Raw genomic sequence first — 11,969 nt, 5'->3', positions numbered from 1 at the left:
TTGCGACGCCGTCTCCCAGCCAATCAATGCGAAGAGTCTCGACTGACCCACCCTTATTCTGAAATGATTGGCTTCTAGAGTAAAACCCTGGCCAATCGCCATAAAGGATACGCAAACTGATTAGCATAAAATGTTCGGCATTTTTTTTTTTCCCCGCTTTCTCTCCCCCTCCCCAACTTGGAACAACTCCTCGCAGCACAGCGGAGATGATTTGGAGCTTCCCAGCGTGCAGTGCAAGCTTTGGGGAGAACCCCAACAGCGGTGGAGTGTGGCTCACAGGCGCGACTGGCTGGAAGGAGGACATGCCCCTGCGAGAGCTAAGCGAACGCCACGCGTCGCGTTGCTTTTCGCCGCCGGAAGCTGCCAGCCTCGGCCCCGCCCATTGCGGAATGAGGCGTTAACGTCTAACGGCTACGCGCGAAGCCAGCCCCTAGCGTTGATGGGAAGGGGCGTCGTGGGGTCCCCGTAGGTGGGCTTGGAGTGAAGGCCAGGGCAGAACAACCTTCCCGCAAGGTTTTAGTTGTGAGGTTAATCCTTTGTTCATTTTAGGGCCTTCCCACCTTACCCATTTGACATTAGAGGAAACTAACCCCCTAAGGGGCTCCCTGGTGGTTCAGTCGGTGAAGAATCCGTCTGCAATGCGGGAGACCGGGATTCGATCCCTGGGTTGGGAAGGTCCCCTGGAGGAGGGCATGGCAACCCACTCCAGTATTTTTGCTTGGAGAATACTGATGGATAGAGGAGCCTGGCGGCTGCAGTCCATGTATCACAAATAGTGGGACACGACCGAACGACTAAGCATACAACCCCCTAAGAGGGATTAATTTGGCTTAAGTCACACTATCAGTGGCACAGTGGGGACTAGAGAGCTTATCTCCTGAATCCCAGATCTTTGCTTTCTCTGCCACACCAATCTGAAAGCTTTGAGTTTACCAAAACGTTTTGGGAAAGATGTTCCCATGAAACAGAATGAATAATAGGGAAAATCTGGAGAAATCTAGGAAAGAAACAAGCCTAAAATGTCTTCCACAGTTTTATGTATTTGCAATGGATAAAAGGATTTTACTTATGGGGAGTAACTGACCGTGAGTTACAACCTTGAACAAAAGTGGAAACCTTTTGATAATACAAAGGGCTAACTCTTTGGCATATACCTTTTCTTACATCACTGGTGCTAGCTTGTTTTTTACTTTCTTTTTATCTTCATGAGCTTATCAACCTAGCTACTCTTGAGTGGAGAAAAGACAAATTGAGATGTAGGTGGAGGGGCACTCACAAACCTTTTGACAATGTCTAGCACACCAGCTTTTTAACATGAGTATCAAATTTAAGTCTTTGCAACATTTCAATTTGCTACATTTCGGCGAAGAGTTGGACAAGACTGGGCATCTGAACTGACACGTCCTAGAGTTTGATTATTCGTCCTGAATAGCTGAAACCCCAAAGATAAATCTGTGATTGCTACAGGTCTTCTGTATAATTATGGGTTGGCCTGAAATCAGGGGCTATATGTTTATCTAAAGTGACCTTATGGATTCAGTAATGTGAACTGAACAACCAATGGGTTATTCAGTTGATGGTGAAAAAATGCTTCTCTCTCCCTAAATTATAATAGCTATGCATCTCTAGTGCTTTTCTAAAACCTTTATGTCCCACTCTCACACCCACTCCCAGATCTACCACTGTGAAGTCTTTGTAGCCCTACAACAAGGTGTGATGTGCATAGAAACACAGGAGTGGATGTGACTAAGAATGTCACATGTACAAAATTGGGATAACCCTAGGAATAGCTGTTACTGTGTTATGGTTGAAAATCAAATACAGATAAAGTAAGTCTTTAGCACCTCAACTATTATTGGCATTAATTGTTATGTTGGAGGTCATACAACAGGTCTGAAAAAGGACTAGACTGTTCGAGACTCCCTAAGCAAGAGACTAATAAGTATATTAGTATTTTTTAGAATGACCTTCTATGATTTGGGACACTTTACAAACCCTACCATTCTAAGCGCTAAACTCATTGAATCAAAACTCTGACTGCTGTCTATGTCAGGTAGAGAGGGCAACTGTGGGGAAATTAAACTGAGTCATAAATAACTTGACCAAAGTGTGGCTTAGCTGAAAAAAATTGGGAGTACCACTACATATGTGTTCTCAGTGGGCATCAAATGAAAATGTTAGGAATGGAGATGACGGAATGGATAATTCTTTTTTTCATATTTGGTCCCTGTAAGTCTCAAAAGATTTATACAGATGATGAAATTTATTGGGGGGAACACCAAGGGGGTAGAATGAATAAAATGTACAAGTAACTCAAAACGTAGTATTACTAGAACATCTTTGTTTTCCAAATATTTTGCCAGAGTTCCTGATACAATTTCTCAAAATTTAAGAGTTGGAGTGCCTCATCTGTTGCTCTGTTGTAACATTCCATAAGATTTTCCTTGCCTTGGTTTTGGCTCATTAAACTCTATAAAAACAAGATGTTTATAAACTTGCCTCTCTCTCTGGTCTTTCTCAAACCTTAGTGGGCTAGATTTTTATTTTTATTTCATAGTTAGAAAGTAGAGGGTAAAAAGAACCATTTGCCATCTTCATGTCAAGATTATGTGAGAATTGAACCACCATTTTAAAATGTTAGGACATGGAAATCGTTTAAGGGGCAGATACAAATGGATCAAGAGATGTTGAAGGCAGAGGTTGAAGAGAGTACTAAGAAGTAAGAATATGAAAGAGGGAAGAACAGAAAAGGTGGTTTCTACCATTGCTAGCCACATGACCTTGGCCAACTGTAAAACCTGGTTTTTTGTTAGTAAAGTAGGGGCAAAATGCCTTTCCTGCTGATAGTTCAAGGAATTGGGGGGATCCCCTGATATAACAATACAACAGAGATGATGTACAGAGGTACTTCTATTTCTTTTAGCTTCAGGTTTTGACATTGTTGGCAAGGAGACAGCTTTGAACATATTTATTTAGCACATGTATACTTATATATGTATCTAGCTCATAATTCAAATTATTTGGGAAAGCTTTTTATTTTTTTTTTTGTTTTGTTTTCTTTGTTTTTGGGAAAGCTTTTTAAAGGTTTAACCTATGGAAGAAGGTCTGTTTCTTTAGTCAATTACTTTGTAGAAGCTTTAAATCAAACTTTCAATCAAACTGAGTAGTCACTCAGTTTCTTCAGAAGAGGGCACCATTCCCCAAGAAATGGAATAGCTACTGCTAACCCACTGCAATGCCAGAGACCACGGTTCAATTCCTGGGTCGGGAAGATCAGCTGGAGAAGGGATAGACTACCCACTCCAGTATTCTTGGGCTTCCCTAGTGGCTCAGCTGGTAAAGAATCCATCTGCAATGCGGGGAGACCTGGGTTCAATCCCTGGGTTGGGAAGATCCCCTGGAGAAGGGAATGGTTACCCACTCCAGTATCCTGGCCTGGAGAATCCTGTGGACTGGATAGGCCATGCGGTCACAAAGCACAGCTGTGACTTTCACCTTCACCACTGAAAAGGGAACACATTTCTAAGATTTCAAGTGAGACAAGGATCTGTAGAGGTCAGCAAGATAGTCATGAGTTTCTTTTTGATGTATCCTTGGGCCATTCTTGTTTCATGACTCTCATGTCTCACCCACACTCCTTTTAGGCATTAGTCTGTCTTCCCCCTTCCTTAAAAGCTTTCTCAGGTAACTGTAGGATGGATTCTCAAAATACAGTTGATCCCAGTTTTTTCCCTGCTACTGCTCTTTCTACTCTTCCTCATGGAGCTGACACTGTGAAATATTCTGTCTGCTAAGCTGCATTTAGTAATAATTGATTCATGATTATTCTAATATAAGAATAAGATACAAATGAAGCTTAACAATGTCACACCAGCATGTGATAGGGTTGCATTACTGAGCAGGTATAATTTTAGCCACTGGCAAAGAAACTGATATTTCAGTTAGCAAGGAGTTAGGCAAAGGGTATGTATGGTTCCTGTTAGGATTATTTAAATATTGAAAATTGTTTACAGAAGCCAGCTACTCTGAGGATTCCAAGGGATCTGAGATCCCAGATGAAAGAGGAGGAAGAACATGATCTCACATTATATGACAAGCCACAATAAGCCCATGCTTTGCATGTTTTATTCCTATGTATAGCATAAGGAATTAACTGAAAACTTGTTAGCCAGAAGCATAATACCATATTCCCCCAGGAATATCTGGATTTTGCTTAATGATACTTTTCTATAATCTTAAAGGACTGAATCTCTAAATGGAGGATTTCCAGACAGCCTTACAAAAACAAGAGACCTCCATAGTAGGCCATGTAAGGATGAGTTTTGTGAATAAATGTACAAAAATGCACACATATATTTGTAACAATATTAGGTGCCTCCTGCTTTGGGCACTTTAAATAGATTCTTCTCGAATCTTACAATTCTTGTAAGGTATATATCATTACTATCTTCCTTTACAGATGAGAAAAAATGAATTAGAGAAGCTTGGTAACTTTCTCCATCAGACAGCTATGAAGGATTGGAATTACAATTTAAACTTATCTGACTCCTAAACTCAGGTCACCGATGCTGTTTCAAGAGAACAGTTTTCTCTCAGCAAACAGAAGTGGGAAAGAAAATCATTAAGCAGAATTTCCACACACAAAAATTAATAATGGGAAAAGAATTCAAGTCACCCATTGTAGAGAATAATCTCCCAAACAAGAATTTAAGAACATATACACTCGTCTTTAGTATCTGTGGTCATATGTTGTGTTTTACAGAAAGGAGGTTTACTGGTTTCATAATGGGCTTCATTTAATACATTTAGAGAGTATCAAATGTATCTGACAAAACTAGATAGATTTCATTGGTCCCTAGATGTGGCCAGAGTCACAAAAGACTTTGGATCCCCCACTGTATTAAGAAAATTGTCCAGGTCCAAGATCACAGAAGAGTAGTTGGTACTCCTTTTACCAAGGATTGGTAGGGAAAGTGCAGACATGGAGACCTGGATGCAGTACTTGGGAATTGTGAGTGAGTTCAATATTTCACAAGATCTTCAGTGACTCTTTTTTCCCCCTTTTTTAAAAAACTGGATATATTTTTATATAATCCGCACTACTGTTGGAAAGAATCTTCAAAATCGTCTAGTTCTATCATACTTTTAAGAAAAGTACTGGAAATACCTCTACAACATACCCATCAAGGGATCATGAAGCCTCTGCTTGAATGTCCTAAAGGGTGGGAAGTCCATTTGTTTACAGAGTTGCCTACTTCATCTTCAGATAGTTTTATCTAATAAGTTCTTCATAATGAGCTGAGATTTTTTTCTCTTAACTTCCATTCACTGGTGCTGACTCCAAGCTGGAGTAAGACCCCCTAAATCTTTGCCTCCCCCACAGGGCTTTTCTATCCAGATAACCTTTGGTACTTTGCCCAGGGTTTTTTAATATCCCAGTGACCACAGTTAATCTTGGAATGCCATGGTAGATTGGTCAGAGCCACGAAAACCAACTGTCAGGAGTGAGTGGTCCAACCACAGTGAAACAGGGGCGCATCTGATATCAGGTCTTCTGCACTCTCACAGGGCCTGGAGGCAGCTCGCCATAGTGCTGAGCTTCATCATTCTGGCCTTCACTGTTACCTGGATGGTGAGAGCTGGAAAGTATTCTCTATTCAATCATCCTTGAGCTCTAAGGCTTTTGATAATTTTTAGAAACCTCTTAGAAGAAACATCCCCTCACCTGTAAGTCAGTATTACTACCTACCAAACATGCTGAAACCAGTCTTGACTGCTCCATGTGTTTCCTAAACCCAAAAGAACTGACCTACTACTTGGTCTGAAAAGACCTGACAGAAAAAATTCTGGTGAGGCTATGTAGGTCTTATATGATGAACAAAAAAGATATCAGCCATCTTCCATCTTTTCTCTAAATCTCTTAATTCAGAACCTCCCTTTTACTCACAAGCCATCCTGCTTCCCTTCTATCTCCACCACTGAGAACATCCTGACTTCTCAAAGCCATTTTATGGAGAGCCTCAAACATGGGGAGAAGCCAGAGAAACAGTTGAGCCATATGCCTGCTGCCACAGGTATTTTGGATATTGTCATTCAGTTACAGTGTAGAGCCATTTCCTCATGTTAAAGCTGGTCACAAAGAATATCCTTGGCAGCAATGATTGGATAGAAGGAATTCTTGTTGCAAAGTACCAGTACCCAGTACATCTATATAAATTCTTTCTGATGATAAAAGACTTTAGTTGCAAACAAAGTATCTATGCACCGGAAACACTATTTTCTAGAGTTAAGTGTTGAAATCTGGTGAGATCCGCTTACCGTAAATACTCAGCATTGATGTGAGTACAGAAATTCACTACTGGGTAGTAAATTAGCATCTTATGTATTTGAAAAACTAATAAATGTCTGTCTGATAGTCAAGTTAATTACATTTAATTAGGAGAGCAATTATTCCATGTTTTTTATTATAAACTATGTCCCCAATAAATTTATAATAAGCTTCAAAAAAATCAATGTCAAAAAAGGAAAAAAGCCAGCTAACTACAACAAAATATGTAATGGGATTAATAACATATATGTTTGGCTTTAGAGAATTCTTATAAACTCAATTGATTAAAACACTATATATTAATGCTGTACATTTTTATGAGTTTCAAAAACAATAAGAATTAAACATTTATCACTGGAGTTAGTTGTAGTAAGGAACTGGATGTAAGTGTTTGACTGCTCTTTGTGCCTTCAAAGTTCTGCAGTAAATTTTGTCTTCTTTTTAGTCCATCCAAAATGATTGAATTATTAGATGCCAGACTCTGTGTCCTAGAGATATTAAAAATAACAGAATTATTGCCTTTAAAAGGATTTCTAACCAAGGCATTATATCTTCATTTATTACTCTTTGAAGCAGTACATTTACTAACAGGAACTAACTTATCAAGTAAGTTAACCTTTAAAACTCTAAAGTGCTCTTTACATTTTAAAGGATTTCCAAAAGCAATTCAATTATTTGACAGCTGCTTTCTAAGAAGTTCACATTTTCTAAACATCTGTTCTTAGACCTAGTATCAAGTATATTCTAGTCAGAAATAGTAAGTTCCCTGAAAAACTCTTCTATATAACTGCAGTGACCAATATCTTCTTGTGTAATTTGTTTCTTTTTTGAAAAGTCATATGGTAGAGAAAAGCCAACTATAATATTTTTCATATTGACAATGATTCTCTCCTAAGAGCTGTATGCTATGTTAGTCCCTTATTCAACATACCTGCCTTGCTTTAGCCAACTCACATTATTGGTTTGGCATTTTGCTTTTGACAGTCCCTTCTCCCACCTTGCCTCTTCTCCCTCTCTTGTCTATTACATCGAGATATCTCAAAAATGTGTCTTTCCCACACATCACTCTTAATTCCACATCTCTTTGGCAGTTATGAAGAGTTTGCACTTTGGTGTTTGTTCATTTGTTGGCCTTTTCGACTAAGTTGTAAGCTTCCTACAGGCAGCAACAACATCTTGTTCATCTTTGTCTCCCTAATCCTCATAACAATTATAGCACACAGTTGATGTCCAAATGTTATTTCCCCTCTCTTTTTCTATAAGTGTCTTTAATGATTATAGTTTTAATAAGTCTTTCCAGAAAACCACATTATAAGCAGATCAATACGTTCAGACAGAAGTGTTATAAATACACCAAATATAAAAAGGATCTTTAAAATATCTAGATGTTAGAGTGATTATGGGTGTCTTTTAAAAATAATTTCAGGGACTTCCCTGGAGGTCTATTCCTAGTTCAATGCTGGTTCAGTTTCTGGTCAGAGAGCTTAGATCCCACATTCTCCATGACAAGGCCACAAAGAAAGAAAAAAAATACTTTTCAGTATTTCTCAAATATTCTATTATGACCAAATTATATTTATACTCTGAGCAATGTTATTTAAACAAATTGGTTTGGAAAAGATTAGTGGAAAATAGCTACATCTCTATCTCATATTGTATAGAACCAGGAATGTAAGTGAAAATTTCCAACCAAGTACTTCAGGAAGTGCTTGGTTTATGGTAGTTCCTTTCTATCTTTAGAAATAACTCAAGATTTTAGTAGTGGAACAGTGGAACAGTCAAATCTTGGTTCAGATTAAAAATGAATTCTATCCTATTGTGTAAGAGTTTCATTATAACTTCATATAATTGATTCAGTAAAGGCTGGCAGAACTGCATTATTATAAAAAGTTTATGCAGGAGTGTCCCACTAGATAACTCAATATGCCCTTGATTTTAATAATTCCTGTGGTTTAGTGGCTAGTCACTTATATGTGCACTTACCGTGGAGAATCTATTCCACTATCTCCTGTCAGGCTCTGATTTTCTGTTCCTTCCAAGTGACTGTGTTCAGGTTGGACATCCTGAGCCAACGCTGGCATATGTGAAGTGTTGAAGAGTTCCAACTTGTGTGTGAACTGTTTTCTCATTTCCTGACTCTGAGCAGTTTGACTCCAGCTAACTGGTTTCTTTCCTGTGTCATCAACGGAGCCTCGTAGGGCTTCGGCCTCAGAAGTGGCTTTCCCTGTGCTGTAGTAATCAAATATACTTCCATCGTCAGGCGCTGAGGCCTGTACACATTCAGCTACACTGGGTTCCTCCTCATAGTTAAAACCAGACTGGATTCCTAAATTGAAGATACAGTTTTCAGCAGAAAGGTTGGGTTTTTGGCTTTCACTGGGGTAAGTGAGCGTGTAATGTTCATTTCCTTTAAGCACCTGAGGCTCAAACCTCTGTATGTTGCTGTCATACTCAGTCAGAGACCTTCCAGTCACCTTCTGTTTTCCTAAGTGATTCCACTTGTTTCCCTCTGGAAAGGAAAACTGAATGTGGTCAGGCAGCATCTGAATTAAGTCATCATTCTCAGAAAAGTCATCCTCATCCAGATAGAGTGAACTGCAGGCCCCATCTTCATCTTCCACTTCATTCTGATACAAGGCCTGGTCATCATCAGAAAGCCCTTCATTTTCTAGACACACAGTCTGTGCTTCTTGGACACATGCCTTTCCCATCAGAGTTTCTTTAGAGTCTCGGTCTTGTCTCTCAGTTTGTCTCAAATGTTTTGCACCAATTGGGTAATCCAAAAGACCAAGATTTTGGAACTGGTATATTGTATTGTCAACTAATCTATAAGCAGAGGATGCTTGGTCTAAAGAAGAGGACCTTCCAGATGGCAGGACATGCTGTGTTTCTTCTGTCTCTTCTAATGTGTCAAAATGAGAATAACTCTTCCTTGAGACTTCAGGGATTGCCTCATTTTCTCCACCATACACATCGCATCTCAACATGCTTTCCCTGAAGGAACAGCATTTACTACCATTTTGTAAAACATTACATTGAGAGTAATTTAAGAGGTGGTCTCTAAAATCATCGCTGATAGATTTGACAGTAGAGTGATTCACATAAGCGGATTCTTCTCTCAGTATATCATTACACTGTTCACCATAAAGCTGTTTGGCTTCACTCTCAAAGATTCTTGAGGAAACCAAAGACCTTGACCTTTCGAAAGGCTTTCCCTTTGGTCCAGTCTGACTGGGTTCCAAGTCACTGGTCTTCTGGATGCTGTGCGCTTTGGTTATTGGGCTCCCTCGGGGAGCCAAACCCTGGAAAGGATTACTGATTCGCTTTTTGTAAATCAAATGGGGACCCAGTGCTGATGGATTCTCACCAAGTGGTTTCTGAAGTACTGCTTCACTTGGGCTTTTAATACTGGAGGTAGGCTGTGTAGCAGGGAGCTTGGGGTGTTTCTCCAGTCTGACATTTCCCGGCTGAGGCCCACTTCCCTGACCCCTGGCTTTGTGTCTGTCCCTATGCGAATGGCCCTGCCTTCGAGGTTTTACAGACCAGCCCTGTCTTTTCTTAACTCCCACTTTTGAAGAATACTTATGTCTCAGTGTCGGCATATCGGTGGATGTACCCTGGCTATTATTTTTTTTTCGTTCTTCATACTTTTGCATTAGGACAGTATGTCTGATTAAGTTGTCAACAGTTAGAATGGGATTAATTCGTTTGATTATCTCATGTTCGATGTCTCGAGGGATATTGTCCATGTTATCTTCATCTCGGACGGGCCATTCTTCTGGTGGGAACTGGGCAGAGAAACTGCTGTGTTGTATTCTGGACTTCTCCTTTCTGGATGTGTTGCGCCAGAAGAGGTTGAAGCCAAACTTCTTGGCTTTTTCTCTGTCTTTTGTGTGTGGTAAAGGTTTGATACTCTCACAGACGTGACTCTCCTCAGACACTGAAACTGCTTGATTGTGTGCCAAAGATTTGGATTCCACAAGACCTTTCTGCCCTTTGCTAGTTACTTCTGCAGCAGCTGGTGATTCCTGTACATCCTGAGTGCATACATCATGGAAACACCGGCAGGAGTGACAATGGGAAATGAGGGCTGCATTTTCTTTGGCTAACTCTGCACAGCTGTCCACGTTCACCAGATATGTAATGGAAGTTGGCATCTGGGAATTTTCATCTGACAGAACTCTCTTGTTTTCTTGGGGGGTTGTACTTGTGATGAAGTAAGTCTGAGGAGTAACTATGAAGTATCCTTCTCCAGTATGATAAATCTTCCTTTCTTTAATGAGAGTTCCCAGAGTGGTATAAAGAATATCTCGAGATGGAATTGCAATGCCTAAAACAAACAAGAATTTTTACCCTGATAGATTTGGAATAAGAAATATTTTTAATGAGTGAACCAATTAATATATGTAATTAAAATGTCAAAAAAGCATTAAAAATAATGAGAGTTCAACTGAATAATAGGAATATAAGTTGGTCTACACAAAGATATATGGGTAGGTTACCAGTTAAGTAGAGGAAAAAAAGTGAGTTCACTCAAACACAAACCCCAAGTTAAATGATCTCATTACAAATTTAAATTTTGATTAAGGAAAGCCTTCTTGAGAGCAAACACAGAAGTTTTTGAAAACCACGGTCTCATAGCTTAAATCTTAGTAAGAATCCAAAGAAAAAATGAAAATCAGTCTGTGCTTGGGTAAGGGCAAACTACCTAACACCTGGATTATGGTAGTTTTTCAAATAAGGAAGGTAACAATTTTAAAGAAATTCTCTTTCTAAATAGCAGGGTTCAAAATTATATTTAGATTGTGAAAACAATGTTTAAAGATGTAACACTGGAAGAAAATTCATCAGTATGTTAATATTGGTTTCCTTGGAGTGTGTGCTCAGTCCCTCAGTCATGTCTGATTCCTTATGACCCTATGGACTACAGCCTGGCAGACCGCTCTGTATATGGGACTATCCAGGCAAGAATACTGGAATGGATTGCCATGCCCTCTTTCTCCAGGTGGTCTTCCCAACCCAGGGACCAAACCCTATCTCTTATGTCTCCTGTATTGGCAGGAGAATTCTTTACTACTAGCACCACCTGGGAAGCCCTTTGTTTGAGCAGTGATACTATAAGTGATTACCTTTCTATATTTTCTGGACTTTTCTACAATATGCATATTTTATAATGGAAAAATAAAAAATACTCTTGTGTAACCATGCATTTGGGATATCATGCAGCTGTGAAAAGAATGAGATTGATATATGCTTCAACAGAAAGACATCAAAAATCTGTCTTTAACTTTAAAAAGGAAAGATGTACAAAGAATGTGTATATGTGCATGCTCAGTGGCTCAGTCGTGTCCAATTCTTGGTGACCCCATGGACTGTAGCCCACCAGGTTCCTCTGTCCATGGGATTTTCCAGGCAAGAATACTGGAGTGGGTTGCCATTTCCTTCTCCAGGGGATCTTCCCAGCCTCAGGGATTGAATCCTGCATCTTGCATCTCCTGGGTTGGCCCACAGATTCTTTACCACTGTGCTACCTGGGAAGCCCAGAAAGAAAGTATACAATGATCCAATTTGTTGCTTTAAAAGGATACATATATTCAAATACAATGTATGAATAGCCCATGAGAAACTATAAACAATAGAA

The 11,969-nt window shown here is 39.6% G+C and overlaps 1 protein-coding gene across 2 annotated transcripts in view; it reads right to left on the bottom strand.

The window, feature by feature from the left end:
- Positions 1–6,445: 6,445 nt before the first annotated feature.
- The window catches only part of STOX1 (storkhead box 1), a 54,825-nt gene continuing 49,301 nt past the window's right edge, over positions 6,446–11,969 (bottom strand). For both annotated transcript variants that reach the window (XM_043926962.1, XM_043926964.1), the window contains exons 3-4: positions 8,312–10,658; positions 6,446–6,816 (exon numbers count right to left, since the gene is read on the bottom strand). In XM_043926962.1, coding sequence (XP_043782897.1) covers positions 6,669–6,816; positions 8,312–10,658 — 2,495 coding nt within the window. In that variant the 3' untranslated portion in view covers positions 6,446–6,668. The remainder of the gene's footprint in view (positions 6,817–8,311; positions 10,659–11,969) is intronic.

Source organism: Cervus elaphus, chromosome 15 (genome assembly GCF_910594005.1).
Source record: "Cervus elaphus chromosome 15, mCerEla1.1, whole genome shotgun sequence".
In the NCBI taxonomy this organism is placed as follows: domain Eukaryota; kingdom Metazoa; phylum Chordata; class Mammalia; order Artiodactyla; family Cervidae; genus Cervus; species Cervus elaphus.
This window is presented reverse-complemented; position numbering and strand designations above follow the sequence as displayed.